The sequence below is a fragment of the Dermacentor andersoni genome, chromosome 2, assembly GCF_023375885.2.
Source record: "Dermacentor andersoni chromosome 2, qqDerAnde1_hic_scaffold, whole genome shotgun sequence".
Classification (NCBI taxonomy): Eukaryota; Metazoa; Arthropoda; class Arachnida; order Ixodida; family Ixodidae; genus Dermacentor; species Dermacentor andersoni.
The window spans coordinates 11,389,294-11,407,988 of NC_092815.1; the positions used below are offsets into that span (position 1 = coordinate 11,389,294).

General features: G+C 45.6%; 1 protein-coding gene across 4 annotated transcripts in view; it reads right to left on the reverse strand.

The window, feature by feature from the left end:
- MBD-like (methyl-CpG-binding domain protein 2) overlaps positions 1 to 18,468 on the reverse strand; it is a 25,696-nt gene extending 7,228 nt beyond the window's left edge. For 3 of the 4 annotated variants that reach the window (XM_050190162.3, XM_055077547.2, XM_055077548.2), the window contains exons 1-4: positions 18,033 to 18,467; positions 11,505 to 11,802; positions 10,609 to 10,699; positions 3,243 to 3,397 (exon numbers count right to left, since the gene is read on the reverse strand). In XM_050190162.3, the coding sequence (XP_050046119.1) occupies positions 3,243 to 3,397; positions 10,609 to 10,699; positions 11,505 to 11,802; positions 18,033 to 18,136 (648 nt within the window). In that variant the 5' untranslated portion in view covers positions 18,137 to 18,467. Of the gene's footprint in view, positions 1 to 3,219; positions 3,398 to 10,608; positions 10,700 to 11,504; positions 11,803 to 18,032 lie in introns of all 4 variants that reach the window. The other variant, XM_050190163.3, reaches the window with a different exon arrangement.
- Between the last annotated feature and the right edge of the window lie 227 nt (positions 18,469 to 18,695).

Below are 18,695 nucleotides of genomic sequence, written 5' to 3' on the forward strand. Positions count from 1 at the left end.
AGCGTTGAGGTCATCGTCTTTGCATTGTCAATCTGTGCACCCCCCAGTGCGGTGTAACTCGGCAAGCAGAGTTGATGCGCATTGGCCGGTTCTTAGAACATGCCCAGCGTTCAGGCTGTTGAAGGGAACAACGCAGAAGATGGTGTTGTCGAACGGCATGCAACGGCGGCAGTGGCGGAGAACTGCAAGTAGCGCTGTGCCTTATTGCCCTTGTTGATTCATGCTGCGTCACTATTTTGGGTGTGGCTACGGTTGTGCAGGGCACCACATTGTGACGACCAGCAAGACCTTGGTATCAAGATGGCATGGTCAGTCCTGCCGCTGCTCATTTGGTGTGTAATTTGCGAGGGCTTTCGCCAGAGGAGTACAGAAAGTAGATGCTGTCGTCGTTTGTAGTGTCGGGTTCACGCAATCCGAGAAAGATGTACCAGGCAGCACCGGCAGCGTGGGTTATGAGCCAGGCGCAGCAACAGTGATGCCACAGTGTGAAATCACGACCTGCCGCAGGTTCTCGTAGATGCCCGGGCCTAGTAGAAGTCAGAGCTCTGAAAGAAGACCGTCTGGCAGCCTGAGACTTGCGTGGTGACAGTGCAAATGTTGGCCACTCACGTTGACATAGAAGAGATTCTCATGCTGAAGAAGCCAGATGGCAGTGCTGCTCCTGCAAAACTTCATTAGGCAATGCATCCACGAAAGGTGCGAGCACAGTACATCAGAAGGCTCGCCTGCTGCTGCTTGCAGCAAAATCTCGAATGTCGATATTACTAGGGTTGTGGTGGCCGCTGAAGGAATTGCCAAGGTTGATCCTATGGCATTGTCGTGCCTGCAAGAGCCAAATTTGCACCTAGTGGAGCCGGTGGGAGAGCCTCTGAATTGGCAATGAGTGAGGTGCCCCCAAATGGAAATCAAATAACTTGTGGGAACGTCCAAGGAAGGAGAGCGGTGGCCCGTGGTGTAGCCAAAAGCACTTGCGTTTGACCCAATGAATTCCTTGGAAAGAGTCGTCGCACAGCTGCCTTTGAAATGGGGAGACAGCTCACGGACCAAGCAGCAGATACTGGGGCCGGCGCATGCTGTTAATCGGCACAGGTGGACACAGGTGATGTGGGATGACAAGACTCAGAATGACGCGACGGTTCAAATGGCGAGAGCTGTTGTGACTAAGCGCTCGAGGTGGCATAGTGAGCAAGGACGGCTGCCCGCAAGTTCTTATAGAAGTCGAAGCCTGGAATGCAGCCAGAGCCTGGAACCTTGTTTATAAGGATGCAGCTGTATAACTGGATGAATAAGACGTCCGGTATATCTATGTAGAATTACCAGACACCCTACAATTGCGGGACTTCCACCAGACCACGTGAAACCCTGTCACTCTCGCCTTGGCAGAGTCGGTGCGTTGAAACTAGCATGGCTGGGCTCGATCGTCTGGCGTCACCAATTAGTGGGTGACACCGGCCAGACGATTTACAGTGGTCAGCCAGGTGTCGCAAGATCTTGGGAGCAGCTGATACTGCAGCTGCTCAGGTCGAGTTAGCTAGCATATTCTATTCTTGCGCTACATGCACGTGAGCCTTCTCCTTCACCGCCTCTGGAGGCAATAGCTGTGCTGATACAACCTATATTTATTACTCAAGACCAACTAGCCCAAATTTCTCTTTAATGTGAAAGCATTATATGTCCCATGAGGCAGAAAATCCGGTGGGATCATGCGATGGTCAGGAAAATATGGCTGATGGCGCAGAGTAAGAACACGTAAGAAAATGCTCATATTGACATCAAATTTCTCACGTAGGTTCCTGTAAATAAATTAATGGCTTTGAAAATAAAATTTGGTAGATATGGGTGTGGAATTTGGCAGATATGGGTGTGGGCAGGAATCGAAACCCGGCCTCCAGGGTGCAAGATGAGCACGCTTCCCCAACGCCACGTCTGGCTGCAATGTTAGAGTAAGGTGACTTAAAGTGCACCAAGGTTGATTAAAGTGGATTAATGTGGAGTAATGTCAATTAAGGTGGATTAAGGTTAGTACAAATAAAAGCGAGGTGGTTTATGGTTGATTAAAGTGAATTAAGGGTGGTACGAATTAGAGCAAGGTGCATTAAAGGGACACTAAAGGGAAAAACTAAGTCGACGTGGACTGCTGAAATACAATTCCAGAACCTCGCAGTGCTTGTTTCGTGCCAAGAAAAATCTTAGTTTACGAGAAAATTGCATCTGAAGGGTCCGCATACTTTAGTGGAATTAAAATCACCCGCCTCCGAGTGGGGAGTGACAACGTTTTAATGCCATTGCTGACCTTTACTGCAGTCAGTGAGTAAAATGGAGCCCGACAGACGGCGCTACAGTTTTCTGCACAAAATGCAAACGCACGGCCATGGAGAAACTGAGCCAAGACAGAGCGTTGGATTCACCGCTGCAGCTGCTTTTGGTCAAATGGCATGGACGTGGCATTCTCTACTACTCGTAGTTTGTGTGAGTTTCGTGAGCCAGAAAAACCAACGCAGCACTACGTGATAACGAAACTAGTGAAATGCGACAGTGCAGGCGGTGCAGAGTGGAGAAAACAAAGCCTTTCAACCACCTGCATCATTGTCACGGGTAACGTCAATGAGTTCTTTTTTCTAAAAATCCAACAGAACTGCACAAGTAGCATTTCCTTTTATTAGGAGTAGATGAGTACTAGTGACATAATTGTAAGGCGGAATGCCTTCGTCATCGGGATAGTCTGCATTTGTCTCAATTTCTTGGATTACTAAAGCTCTGTTCGCGATAACATTGTTGCCTTAGACCTCCTCGAGCACTAATCTATCACTTTAGCTTGACTTAATATTTGTTTTTAGTGTCCCTTTAAGGTAGATTAAGGTAGAGTTGTAAAGGACATGTGACAACATATGACGTCACATATCATGGACGTAAGCAATTAATCAGTGAAGCCAAAATGCCTTTGCATTCAACTCATGTAAGGATAATTCAGTGACTGTAAATTTTTAGTCCAGACGTGGTATTACACAAAATACATTGCAGAATGCTGCCATACAGTGAAATTTAAAAGTGAATGAGCCAGTGGTTTAGCTAGTGGAAGAGCCATTTATATCTGTCTTATCTACAGCACATTCAGCACAACTTGTTGCAACCTGTTCTCATCCAGGGAAGACTGGGGAGCAACTGAAGTCATGCAAAGCAGAAAAGCTAGCAGCATGCTCAGCCTTCGAAGTGCTTCACCGTCCAAGGTCATGCCTTAGCACCTGAACCAGGGGCTGGTCCGGGTTGAGATAGATGCCCGGATGCTTGTCGAGTGCACTACGTGAGCCAGTCTGTCCTGTGACAGGCTGGGCACTCATATGCAGTGCTGTGGCTATGCTCCGAAGAAGGGTTTCCTGGCTGACGTTGGGGCCCACACCTGCACAACAACAATCCACCAGCTATTCATCGATCCATCAGCTGGGCCACGCCTGCTATTGGCAAAACAGGAAGTACACTAACATAAAAGGAACATAATAACTGGGCTCTGGCTTTTTTTCTGTTGCACCATTCACAGTTTCGGGGATGGTGCAACTGTCAACTCTGGGCCTCCACAATACCCAGAAGCTCAGGTCACCAGCCATCACTAGACTGTGTCTTTATTCCACGTCAACGACACCGTGCCCTTCCTGGCAATGTCCCCCAACTCTAGGACTACACAATACCAAGCTGAAATGTTAGGTTTGCCACAACTTATGTCCAAAGGTGGCTTTTTCTTTCCACACTAATTAACGCTTTCACTACACTAACAACGAGAAACAACAACTAACTGCAAGAGAATGCTGACTAAAATTAGCTGCATGTTGAGCAGCGTTATATCTAGTAGCTGGCAGTGCACAGTAAATGTTATGGGCAGTGGCGAAACAGCCATTTGACCATTTCGCGCACATCCTGGTGCAGGCAAAGCACTGGTTTCATGCAGTGAAAAGCATTTTTGGCGCAGTGGCGAACATACATCTATGCACAATATGGTTCCAGTTTTAACTGAAATAGTCAATAAATATAACAGAGTCGGGTTTTACGTGCATCAATGAGGCATATAAAACAAAAGTTATTATACAAGCTCCTATATTATATAATTGAATGACTTTCCCTGAACGTATATCGCAGTATAAAGCTGCTTCTACCATTTTGACTTGCAACAGGCGTTTGCACATTTGCAGTGCGCTTCATGCAAGCAAGGAGGGGGGGGGGGGGAGTAAAGAATTGACCGCCCTTCCGCTACTGTTAAGAAGGGTGCAAACGAAGCTTGGGATCCGCGGCTCTCTGTTGTCGTAATGTCTCGGCTTCGTGCTATCTCATGGCGAGGTCAACACATCGATGACGAGCCTTTTCTTGAGCAAGTTCCAGGCTGCGTTTGTCAAACGTTGCCTGTTTTTCGGCCGAACACACGACTGGCAGCCCGCTCCTGTTGACGTTCCTTCAATGCAGCCTGCTCTTTGGCAGAACGTACCAAACGCGGCCTCTCGATCTGACTGCTGGGCCTGAACTGTCGGGAAACAGCGAGCGAACATGCAATCATACCTTTTCCCTCATCCGGAGGAAGGGGACGCCTGTCATTGGCTCACACCTTGCGTTGAGTTTACTTTTTCATGCATATAAAAACCTGCTTTAAAGGCCACGTATGTTGAACAGACAGTGGCTGAATCGGTTAGCGTGGTGGACTCGCAACCCGGAGGTCGGTGGTTTGAATCCGCAGCCCGACAAGCAATTTTTATTTCGTGCGGCTTGGGCTTTTTCGTTCGCCAACACCAACACCGATACGAGTGAGGCAATACAACTTTTGCTTGAAAATAGGTTGTGGAATAAGGGCATGCAAAGAAGACAACACTCCTTGGACGTGCACTACTAAAGCGATGTTACAGTTAAGACAGTTGTGTTTACAGCTAACGTATCGAATCTCCCGTGCATAAGTGTGCTTTGTATCACATGAAAGCTGGTTAAATTATAACTATGCAAACTGCTGTTCCGATCGTGCAGGGTTGCAACAAACATTCCCCTAATATGCAAATTGTGTGTCAGCAGTTGAGTATGTGTATTACTAGATAGTTGGCACAGCGTCACAACTGTGCTGAACAATGTGCGACCGGATATTCTCCAAGGCTTCTGCTTGATCCAGTGGCCTCCTTCAGCGAACTCTGTGCCATGCTAGTACGATGTGTACTTAAATGCAGCACAAACATCACAAATAACAAGTGCACAGCGGCAGTACACTGCAACCTATGCCTAAGTGAAATGCAACAAAATTGCAAAAAGTGGGGAATGGAAGAATAAAAACATTGGCTATATCCTTTGGCTATGCTTGTTCCAGATAGCGTGCTTTAGGTTTGAGTTTCAGTTTTACTGGCAACGTAGCATTAACGGAAAGAAGCCTTCACCGTAAAGAAGCCTATGCTTTCTTTGGCGAAGACTCGGCGCAATTTTCCACTAAAATAGAGAGTTTAGAGTAGGAGCCCCAAAGAGCTTTGCGGGTGTTAGCGTTAGGGCACGCAGGAGTGAAGAGTTTTAGAATAAGGCTTTGTGTTTGTGGATAACATATTACGCTTGCAGCGACACTACGGCATCAAAGAAAAGCTAGCATAAATAATTGAATTGTAATGAAGAAGAAGAGCACAAGAACAAGGCCAGCCAGATCGTCTCTTCCATGCCTGCTGTGCAACCAGTGGGCCAGCCGGATCGCCAGTGCTTGGCACGAGTGTGAGCCGTTCGGGCAACCAGCTGCTCCTGCTCTGCGTCACCTGCCTCCTCGGTTACGAAGAGACGTTACCCTCGGAACTGTTCAGTGCACCCATTACAGAATAAATATATTATTTTATAATAAGAAGAGTAATTCTGACTTTTGTGCTTTCGTGTTTCATTACAATTTATAAGTTATTCTGTTACCAGCAAGCCATTTGTTACGCTTAGTTTTGAGTAACTAATTTTACGCGCCTTCACCAATTTTAACATATTTTACGCGTCTACGAGCCATGAAATCGACAATCGAATTCAGAATCAGCGGCGTCTAATGAATCAATCTTCACTACACGTTAGTTGAAAGAAAGCGATAACTGCAGTCACTTCTCCTAGCTAACTAACTTCATGCGTTGCCACGAATCAAGCCCAGTTTGGTGCTAGATTAGAGCCATCGCTTCGATCGGCGCCGCCATGTTTGTTATGCAAAGATTTCCTAGGTATACATTGTGGCGCAAAATACATTTCTGGAAAAGGGACAGAAGAAAGGGAGACAGTGAAGCGCCAAACTACCAACTGTTTAATGACAGCCTGAACAAACGTATAGAAGAAAATACAACTTCCGCTCATGCGCAGATAGCCAAGGTGGGACAGAACAACGTGGTCATGATAACATACTTTGTATGAAGCACATTTCTGCGGAATATAATACGATAGATGTATCGCTGACACAATCAGACCCTTTCTTTTTAATATAAAACGCTTCCAACAACTCCCTTGCAGTTTGGTCCCTACTTCTGCCAAGAATCAATACTCGTTCAAAGCATGGTCTACAACGACAGGCTTTACAGTGCGCAGGAAGATGCGCGTTCTCACTCTTGCCGATGCTATTAGCGTGCTCCCTCAGTCTGTCATTAATGCAACGTCCCGTTTGTCCGACGTATGACTTGCCGCAATCTAGGGGTATTTCGTAGACCACCCCTTCGACGCAGTCCCTGAAATGTTTGGCGTGCTGCTTCTGGCAGCCCCGCGGCCCCTCGCGTGTGATCCGGGGGCACAATTGAGCTAACTTGTTGGGAGCGGAAAAGACAACCGGAATGCCATATCTGGTAGCAACCTTCTTGAGGTTATGGCTCACAAGGTGCACATAAGGTACTACTTCTGGCTTTACTCGCTCCCTTTCCTTCGAGTGCGTTTTCCCACTCGCAGCAGTAGTTTTCAGCTTCTGTAGGAGGGACTCGACCACGGCATTTAAGACAGACTGAGGGTAGCCTGCTTTTTGAAGTCTCTCAAGTTGATGGAAAAAACTCACCTGCATTACATGCACACACGACTTGCGCAGAGCCGATTCCAGGCAAAGTAAGGCGATTCCACGCTTCACAGTTTTAGAGTGCGCTGAGTCATATTGTAGCAATTCTTTTTTACCTCGAGGGAGGTACGCACAGCAAACGTGATCACTCTTAAGTGTTAGGTTAAGGTCTAAAAACTGCAACGAACTGTCCTTCGGAAGCTCGTTAGTAAAAGTAAGTCCTTTTGCATTTGCTCTAAAAACATCCAAAAGCTGCTCAACCATTTCATGGCATGGCAAGGGGCATCTATTGTCAATAACAACTAAAAAATCGTCAACGTATCTAAAAACTTTAAGAACATTAGGATGAGATGAAGTGAAAACACATTGTAGTGCGTGGTCAAAGTAGGATAAAAAGATGTCACATAAAATGGGTGCTACACGTGAACCAATGCAGATGCCCTCTTTCTGCAAAAATATGCCATGTTCAAAAGTTACAAAGGTGCGGTTGAGATAAGCTTCCAAGAGGGAAACAAAATTCGAAGCCGACATCTCCATTTTAGACACAAAATTAGCTTCACCACTTTCGTCAATGCACTGCTTAACGGCTTTTAGAAGTTCAGTATGCGGAACCGAGTAAAAAAGGTCATTTACATCAACGGAGAACACATAGCCTATTACTTGGCTGTCACGGAAATATTCAAAAACTTCATCCGAGTTTCTAGTCAAGAAAGGGTCACTGAGTTGAAGAAGCCGCAGGGATTTTAACAAAAAACTGCTGACTTGATATTGCCACGTATCCCGTTCACTAATAATCGTTCGAAACGGGACATCAACCTTATGGGTCTTGGCACTGAAGAAAGCTCGAAGAGAATCTTTTTTACTCTTTCTGATCTGTTTAACTAATCTTTCACAGCCAATTTCTTCACAGAACGAAGTCATGGTTTTCTTAACTTTTGATAAGCTGACTTTTACAGGCTTAAAATTCTTTTTGATTGCCTCTAATGCTTTTTCGTTAAAGGTTTGCCTAGGAAGAGCTACAAAAACACCTTCCTTATCAGACTGCATTAGACAGAGTTCATTGTCTTTGAAAAAAGACACCACACGTTGCAGCATTCGCACCTGTCGACCAGTCCCGGCCTTGGGGGCAGCTCTCTGTAGGCTGTCTACACCATCTAGTAGGCAACGCTCGCGCTGTTCCTGGGGTGCTTTTCCAGCGCAAGAGCTTCTGGCATGGAATCGGCAAGTCGCAAGAAAAGCACCCCAGGAACAGCGCGAGCGTTGCCTACTAGATGGTGTAGACAGCCTACAGAGAGCTGCCCCCAAGGCCGGGACTGGTCGACAGGTGCGAATGCTGCAACGTGTGGTGTCTTTTTTCAAAGACAATGAACTCTGTCTAATGCAGTCTGATAAGGAAGGTGTTTTTGTAGCTCTTCCTAGGCAAACCTTTAACGAAAAAGCATTAGAGGCAATCAAAAAGAATTTTAAGCCTGTAAAAGTCAGCTTATCAAAAGTTAAGAAAACCATGACTTCGTTCTGTGAAGAAATTGGCTGTGAAAGATTAGTTAAACAGATCAGAAAGAGTAAAAAAGATTCTCTTCGAGCTTTCTTCAGTGCCAAGACCCATAAGGTTGATGTCCCGTTTCGAACGATTATTAGTGAACGGGATACGTGGCAATATCAAGTCAGCAGTTTTTTGTTAAAATCCCTGCGGCTTCTTCAACTCAGTGACCCTTTCTTGACTAGAAACTCGGATGAAGTTTTTGAATATTTCCGTGACAGCCAAGAAATAGGCTATGTGTTCTCCGTTGATGTAAATGACCTTTTTTACTCGGTTCCGCATACTGAACTTCTAAAAGCCGTTAAGCAGTGCATTGACGAAAGTGGTGAAGTTAATTTTGTGTCTAAAATGGAGATGTCGGCTTCGAATTTTGTTTCCCTCTTGGAAGCTTATCTCAACCGCACCTTTGTAACTTTTGAACATGGCATATTTTTGCAGAAAGAGGGCATCTGCATTGGTTCACATGTAGCACCCATTTTATGTGACATCTTTTTATCCTACTTTGACCACGCACTACAATGTGTTTTCACTTCATCTCATCCTAATGTTCTTAAAGTTTTTAGATACGTTGACGATTTTTTAGTTGTTATTGACAATAGATGCCCCTTGCCATGCCATGAAATGGTTGAGCAGCTTTTGGATGTTTTTAGAGCAAATGCAAAAGGACTTACTTTTACTAACGAGCTTCCGAAGGACAGTTCGTTGCAGTTTTTAGACCTTAACCTAACACTTAAGAGTGATCACGTTTGCTGTGCGTACCTCCCTCGAGGTAAAAAAGAATTGCTACAATATGACTCAGCGCACTCTAAAACTGTGAAGCGTGGAATCGCCTTACTTTGCCTGGAATCGGCTCTGCGCAAGTCATGTGTGCATGTAATGCAGGCGAGTTTTTTCCATCAACTTGAGAGACTTCAAAAAGCAGGCTACCCTCAGTCTGTCTTAAATGCCGTGGTCGAATCCCTCCTACAGAAGCTGAAAACTACTGCTGCGAGTGGGAAAACACACTCGAAGGAAAGGGAGCGAGTAAAGCCAGAAGTAGTACCTTATGTGCACCGTGTGAGCCATAACCTCAAGAAGGTTGCTACCAGATATGGCATTCCGGTTGTCTTTTCCGCTCCCAACAAGTTAGCTCAATTGTGCCCCCGGATCACACGCGAGGGGCCGCGGGGCTGCCAGAAGCAGCACGCCAAACATTTCAGGGACTGCGTCGAAGGGGTGGTCTACGAAATACCCCTTGCGGCAAGTCATACGTCGGACAAACGGGACGTCGCATTAATGACAGACTGAGGGAGCACGCTAATAGCATCGGCAAGAGTGAGAACGCGCATCTTCCTGCGCACTGTAAAGCCTGTCGTTGTAGACCATGCTTTGAACGAGTATTGATTCTTGGCAGAAGTAGGGACCAAACTGCAAGGGAGTTGTTGGAAGCGTTTTATATTAAAAAGAAAGGGTCTGATTGTGTCAGCGATACATCTATCGTATTATATTCCGCAGAAATGTGCTTCATACAAAGTATGTTATCATGACCACGTTGTTCTGTCCCACCTTGGCTATCTGCGCATGAGCGGAAGTTGTATTTTCTTCTATACGTTTGTTCAGGCTGTCATTAAACAGTTGGTAGTTTGGCGCTTCACTGTCTCCCTTTCTTCTGTCCCTTTTCCAGAAATGTATTTTGCGCCACAAAGTATACCTAGGAAATCTAAGCACCAACTTGCCCAAGAAGAAGTCCTTTTGTTATGCAAAGCTTTTGGGGCAGTTTTTGGGGCTCCTGCTAAATCTGTGAATTAGCATGCCCGATGAAAAACCCAAATGCAGTTTGCATCTCGCACATTCGCAGTGCCTTCGATGCTATTTCTTTTGGGCCCCTATTCCAAAACTCTCTATTGTCGTTTTGGAACAGGATGGTGCAGGGGACTGCTCTTGGCGCAATTTCTGATGCTGTTCCACCAGTGTAAGGGGGCATCCTGTAGTATGGTCTTGACAAGTAAGGCCTCTAGACTGTGAAGACTATCACAATGCCCGAAATCTCCTTTACTGCTACCAGTCTATATAACAAAGGCTCACTTGCCTTTCATGTTCCTGGGAAGCTCAAAACTTTGAAGGGCTTCTTGATCCCGGTCACATGCTTGCAAACCTTGTAACCGCTTTTCCCAGAAAAGCTGAAATGAAATAAGAACACCCAGTGAGAAGACGATGAAAGCTTTGAATCTAGTCCGACCACTTTAGAAACAAGGAAAGCTTAGGCATACTACACCAGCCAAAGGGTCCTATGAATGCTTCATTCCGCCATTGAGAACATTCTGGTAGAATGTCAAGAGTATCCATCCAGCGATAAATGTAGAAGTAGATCGCTTGATCGAGACATTCAACATTAAGAACAGTAGGGCAAACATAAATGAAACGGCTAAGTAGACTAGCAAAATTAAATTATGGGTTTTATGTTCCAAAACCACTTTCTGATAATGAGGCATGCCATAGTGGGGGACTCCAGAAATTTGGACCACCTGGAGTTCTTTAATGTGCTCCTAAATCTAAGTACATGGGCGCTTTCACATTTCGCTCCCATCGAAATGCAGCCGCCGTGGCCAAGTAGACTAGTAAAAGATTGCTGGAAGATTGGTGGCACAGAGAATGGAAAAGCATGCAAGTAAGTGAACTTTCTATTGAAAACAATGTACCTTTGTGTAAAAGGCCTTTAAATATTTAAATGCACCAGTAAGTTTAGAAGAACTACCTAGATAGCATAGATGCACGTATCACCACCACCACCACCACCATCATGTCATAGCAGTGCAACAGATGCCAGCCACTTAGGCTTCAATGGAACTTAGATGGCACTCTAAACAGCCAGGGATACTCAGGACAGATTATTGTGCCCAGTGAAAATGATTTTCTGGGCTACACCTGCCCACAGGAGATTTATTTGCGACTAAAAGAGTAAATGTGTTGTGAATGACATTGTACCTGTTTTGGTTTGTCCGGGGGGCCATGCTTGAAGTCTGAGCGCACTTTGCCTTCCTGCGACCGTACCACAGTGACTGGCTGCTTAAAGATGGAGGCTGTCTGCCGGATAGGAGGCACAAGAGAGGCATCATTGCGGATGCCTCGACTATAGTCAAACTGAGTGCCTCGCTGCCTACGGCTTTTGCGCAGCAGCAATGAGTTGATCTTGCCAGTGCGGAAATCAAAAGTGCTCAGATCGATGGCATCACCCAAGAAGCGTGCCAGTTGAGGCTTGCTGCGGAACTTCTTTCCTCCGGGACTGCAGCGCATAGAAAAGCATTGACAACACTAGTCAATGTGCCTGTTACAGATAAAAAAAGGATCATTTGAAGGTTTTTAGCATGAATTGGTCCATCACTTGTTTTATCTTGTTTGCAGAGGTATCACAGCAAATGAAGAAAGTGCTGATAAAGCAGCACTGCAATGAAATAGTTTGATGTAAACGAGAGTTCGATGGAAGCCTGTCTGGTCAGGATGAGTTATATTTGGTTGGTGTTTCTTTGTAATTAAATAATTTATGCTGTTACCACTAAACAGTATGCCTGACGTTTGGTACAGGAGGAGACAAAATATCGTGGAACATGGAAGCACATTGCGAAATGCCAGCCAGTGACATCTGATGGCAGGCGCTTGGTGTCAAGACCGACATTTTCATCCCAACTTACGAGGATGCCAGTTGTACAACTTCTAGCAGCGAACATTTAACCATCAGAAATCGCTGCAAGAAGCACTCCTGCCACACCAATGGCAGGAGGGCTCACAGCGTCTTTTAAACAGCTGGAAAATGATAAACTGTAAACATAGTCCCACCCAGACCGTGCACCGTGTCACCTGCCTGCTGGAGGGTCTCAGCATGCACCACTTGAAGTGGCCACCAAAGAGCACGGACTTAAATCCCACCAAGGAGCAAAACATTGTATTGACCTAGCTTGTGCATATTTGCCTCAACAGCACATTGATGGTCAGGCAAGCACTGTATTTTGATGTGCGATAGCTGCTACTTTTTATTTGGCTTCTACGTTTTCTGGTTAGAATATGCAGTCACAGGTTTGAAGTATTTGGGGATTGAGGTATGCTCCGGCCCCTTCGCGTGGGCATTTACCTCTTTTGTTGTCCCTTCGCCTCTCCCCATTCCACTCGCAATGGTTTTGCAGTAGGGGTGCTCACGCTGCCGGTGGCAGCTCGCCGCTGTTCGCAGAGCGAGCATGGGCGAGATCTCTCTGGGACACCACTGGGTACATGCACACTCTCCGCTTGTCCCGCAGCTCTTTTGCTTCTCGGACTTGAGCTCACTTACAGTGCCTGTGCACATACAGCGAGCATGTACATTGTGTTGCTCCTTTCTGGATGCTAATCCTAAGAGCGGTGCCTAGTCGTCGTGCATGGTAGTACTGCACTGAGCCGCACTTGTTGGCGGCCCAAGTTGACTGAGCTTGCCCAAGCTCTCGCGAGTGGGCCTACTAGTAGTTATCATGACAGCAAGCAGCATAGCACAGCGACGTTCTAGCAGCACCCCTGTCTGTATTTGCACCCTTGGCAAGGGAGCCCTTTGATTCCTGCACCAGCCCGTAATCAGGCATTTGTGCAATGTTGAGTGTCACTGGAGACAATAAATGGTTTCTGCTAACTAAGGGCAATACTGGGTTCTCTGACGTGGCCCTGTGGCACGCTAAGCTCGAACCCATGGTGGTCGGTACACCTGTGAGATACAAGACCGCCACAAGCAAGAACAGAAAAAAGAAATAGTTTTTCAATTATAGCTGAGTCCCATCTGCTTGGTGTGCTTTCTTCAATAATGTTGCAAGTCTGCACTCATCCCTGTTGTTCCTGTCTCTTCCTTTGTCCCCATTGCATTGCACAGTTTTACTTGAAACCCATCAAGGATATTTAGGGAATAATGAAGCAACAGCAGACAGAGTTGATGGCACAATGCATGGCGCAAGCCATCACCCACAACAGTGTCTTTTTGCGTGACTATATTCTCTTAATGTGATCAGCTTTCTTCGGAAACTTGACACACTTTCGGGAGACTGTCTTTCTGTTGAACTGTTTTCTCGCCAACTTGGGTCATTGGGTAGTCCATTGTCTAACGGTTACAGCACTGGGCTGCTGTGCTATGGGAATAGGGTTAAAAAAAACCAACCGTCGAACCAACTTGGGAAGGGGGTATGTGTTGCTCTTCAATGACACACACAGACAAAAATTGCAGCAGAACCCATCTTACTGACTCAATATAGCGACACAATGTGTTCACACTGCTGAAACAAGTTATGTATGAGGCATACACTGCAATGGGACTCCCCTTTCACGCTTGCCTAAGAACACTCGGCACCATCTAGTGCCATCGCTGCGAAGACTGCGCATGGGTTTCGAAGTGCATGGCACGCCAGTCCGTGTGAACGCTAAGAAATAGGTCATGTGGCAACTAGGTTCCTCTCTCGTGCTCCTCTGTGGACATTCTGTGCCCTCTAGTAGCACTGCCAAGAAGGCTGTGCATGGTGTGCCAGTGAATGCTGAGAATTGTTCCCCCACTTGCCGCACACCCAGTGCGCCATACTCAGATAACACAAGTTGCCGAGAGGGTCATTGAAGATCGGCACACACCCAGTGCATTCATGGTGTAGCTCGCTAAAGCATTGGCGTCAAAGACGTTTGTTGAAAAGTGGCACATACCCCGTATATTCGGCATCAAATCAGTATATTCAGCATAAGTCGGCGTCAAAGAGTTTCTTCAAACAGTGGTACCTATCCAGTCCAGCATATACATGCTAATCACTATGCTAATCCCATTCAAATTGACATTCATCGTGAGATGGGCTTCTGCCAGAACTTCTGTGTCTGGAGGAAAAGTAGTGCTTTTCCTTTTTTCTTCTTATGTTCAAATAAGTTCTGCCTGCCTTTTTCACCGCTTGATTACTTCGCAAAGTGCACACGTTGACTTGTGTTGATTTCTGCACACAAGTACGGCGCACATGCGAAAGGCTAGAGGCAGTGCACGGGAAACTTCTTTCTGGATTTAGCCGATATCTTGAATGAATGTGTTGTGAAAAGCGATAGCATCTGCTGGTCATTCCTCAACTGTTTAAAAGACATGCCACTGGTGGGTCAGGAGTGTTCCTTGAGGAACTTTTTGAAGGTTGAAAGGTGGCTGCTGGAAGTTTGACAACTGACATTCTTGTGAATTAGTATGTAAATGATGGCCTCGACATCAGATGCCTGCCATCGGTTGTTGCTGACTTTTTATCGACTTCATCGATACAGTATGACACAGTCAATAGACTTTGGTCTCACTGTCTAAAAAGCTTTTATACAGGTTATTTTTTCACAGCGTTCAGTGGGCTTACATTTGCCTGTCTGGACCCTAGATAGCAGCTATTTTAATTTCATTATCAAGAGGAAGCTTTAGCTCGGATGCTCCGATCTAAATACATGTAAAAGGAGAACTCATTTTTCCTCAGCAACCACTGCACCAAATTTGGCAAGGTTTGTTGCATTTAAAAGAAAAGTTGAAAATCTAAATTTTTAATTTAGGTCATCAATTTTTTAATAAAGAATTGGTAAAAATCAAAAAGTTTCAGTACACAAACTATAAGTTTACAACTCTGTGACTCAGCAACGAGAAATGATACCACAATTCTGTGAATTGCATCTAATAGTAAATCTAAGGCGGACAAAATTGATATGTTACACATGAGTCTCAAAAAATTTAGTAATATGGAAATACAGCTTTTTCAAAACCTTTGCAAACAATGTAACAAATATGCAGAATATTTAATATGACATATTGCATTTGTCCGCTTTCAATTATCTAATGGATGCCGTTTACAGAACCCCAATACCGGTTATTGATGCAAAGTTACTAAGTTGTAAACTTCGTGCTTCTATTTTTTTTCCAAATGTTCGAATTATTGAAAATCATTTTAACAAAATTCAGGCCCTAAATCGAAATTCCGCTTCTAACCATCTCTAGAATTTAACTTTCTCTCTCTAATGCAACAAATTTTATTAAAATCAGTCCAGGGGTTATCTCAGAAAAACATTTTTGTGTTTTACATGTATTTGAATAGGCCGCGTCAGAGTTCAGCCCGAGCTAAAGCTTCCTCTTAAAGAGCGAAAAGGTGGGGACAGCAAAGGGGCAAGCCCTATTGGCATTTGTTTGTGCATTTGTGGCAAAGCTCATTGCCTAAAGGAAAACTTCCCATGAAAGCTAAACAACAGGCTCCAAAGCAACAGTTGCATATGCGCTCAATTATGAGGAATACTTGCTCGATTTCTGTAGAAATTTAGCACCTGACAGCAGTGGTGAAGCGTTTTTTGTGTGTGTGTGTGTGTGCTGCAAGACAATGTAGTGACAATACATTACTTTACTAGGAATGTGCCAACAAAGGGCTAGAAATCACTACGAGCTGAACAGACTTGTCATTACAAGCACACCTGCATTTTAATTCAGCAGTGTTCATAACCCCATAAGATGCCAGTGCCTCCAGAATAGCTTTAATTTGAGACATTGCATAACTCGAATTAATTTTGTGTGTCCCTCTGGATTGAATATTTGGAGGTTCAGACTAGATGGAAATATAGCCTTCACAGTACACCAAAATATTCGATCTAGGTGAAATAAGCCAACAAAATAGCATAGCAAGTTAATATCACTCTTTTCTAGTGATGCGACATTTATCTACTCAAATTAAGATTCTACACAACAGGGTGTATACATGTCACACCTGTGTCACACGGGCACATTTGGACGGCCTTACAGTCGACGGCCTTCGAAACGCCACAACTCTATCGACTCAAAGGAGTTGTCGTGCTGCTACACGGCACTTTTGAAAGGCCGCTGAGTGGTTCAGGTGTTTCTCGCAAAATTGTGTGGCGCTGCGGATCTTTATTTTCGTTTTCATGTCACGATAAGTTAAACAACATTAAAACTACTTAAAAGCACTATAATTTCTTTCATGTTTGTTTATACATTAAAAAAATTGTTTATACATTGCCATACATATATGTTTAGTTTTTAAGTTTTTGAGTAGCGAAACTGCGGCAACGTTTGCGTCGCTGCACGTCGCTGTTGTGGAGAGTACGTGCAGTTCGCACATATCAAATGGCAAAAATACTTTATTGAATAATTAATAACACTCATATATAGTATTTTAGAGCATTTTGGTTTGGTTTGTTCTTTCTAACCATGAGTACAAGCACTCTGTGAACGAGAGGGCATGTTCGCGCTGTTTCCGTTTCCGTTGCTCAAAGGCCATTGAGATTTCGATAGAGTTGTAAGGTGCTCCGTTGACTCGATAGTCTATTCACTCGGCGGCCTTCGAAACTGCCCGTGTCGCAGCTCAAACTTGACCTTTGAGTCAACTGACTATCGGTTGGAAGGCCTTCCAAACGCCCATGTGACACGGGTATAGCAGCTTGCAAGCCACAATAGGAAATTGTACAAAAACTGGAATATTTAGCTTCAACCTCATGACAATCCTTTGCTGGCACTCCGTCTGTGTTTAGATCTTGCATGTAACTTTCTTTTTGTCTATTATGTTTAAACACATGTGACAGCGACAGTTGCCTCTTTTACTGACAAATGACAACAAAAAAGTAATCCATGAAATAGGCAAGAAATCCCAGCCAGATCACCAGAAAGTTATGGCCATCTACGTACAGCGAAGGCACCACGCCTACGGTCAGAGCCCACTACGACCTAGTGGTGTCGAGTGCGCGCCTACAGGCCCAACCACAAGGAACAACTTTCCGCCGGATTTTCGGCGTCGGCGGGGAAGGGGACATTGGGCCGAGTTTCATGCACAAAACCGCTCGAATCGTACTACGCGCCGTGTAGTACGTCACGCCGAAAGTGATCGAGGATATGGCATGGTCAGACTTCGGCGTCGAGCGAGTGTCGTCCCCAGCGTCGCATTGGTCTTGACGTCGACGACGAAAATCCGGCGGCAACGTGTTCCTTGTGGTTGGGGCTGGGTGGCTCGCTGGCGGCAGGTGGGGTACATAAACAAATCCGTTGGCTGATTTTGTTCTTACAAGGGATTACACAACACTGACGTTTTACTTAATTTAAGCGATCAAGTGCCAACGCTACATACACGAATACCAACGGCAGAATTCCATCTGTTTGGTAAACAAATTACTGTATAATTACCATGACCGCAAACGTGAAAAACCCACGAAAATCTGAACGACCTTCGGCCTTCGCTAAGAAGACAACGCTACACACAGCATTGAAGGAAGGAATACAAGGCAATCGAGTAGACATGGCTTATCCCCTGTAGTGGGTTGTGCCGTATCACACACGCTCAATCAGCGCCTGATCAAGCAAGCAAGAAACCAACCTCGAAAGCGAACACGGCCACGAGCCGGTACTCGCGACGCAGAATCTGACCTCTGGAGCAGTGCTCGTAAAAAATCCACTCTATCGTCGTGACAAAAGGTGGCCCGCGACTTATACAACACCAGTCAGAACCTTGCCGACAATCTCACCTGTAGTAGTAGACGTCAACTTTGCCAGCCGATAGGCCACCTCGGCGGATAACCTCCTCGCGTCGCCAGCCCTTCGGCAAAGCAGGACACTCGAGATTTGCCATACTGCAGGTTACCTCTGTCACAAATTCACACTTTGAGCGGTGAACCTCTGATACATCTGACCATACTACATTCACTTGCCACCCTCGCACAGGTATCTAGAGCACACTGAATTCCCAACGTGTGGTGAGTGCACCCTAGTTGATGTCCGTTTCCAACACTAGGCAAACAAGCTGTAGACTACAATTCGGTAAAGTCATGAAGTCCTCTATGCATGGGTGAAGTCTGAAGCGCACACCTACGTCATAAAGACCACAAACACAACACACGCCCAAGGTATGACCAAGGCAAGATGGCTGCCGCGTTGTCCGGTAAACTCGGTTCCGTGCCCTCTCCCTTTTCTCGTCTCCGCGGAAAGGCAATTAGATCACGTGCTGTAGCCTCTGAGATTACCACGGCATCTGTCACAGTCTCGGAGGCCCACGAGAACGCTCCGCCCGCGCATATCGGTGCGACGGTGCTACGAACGCGCCGGCGGTAGGGTGGCCAGAAGGGGAGGTGTGAATACCACGAGACGGTCATTAGAGGAAACGCCAGTTCACGGGATTGGCCAGTCGTTTC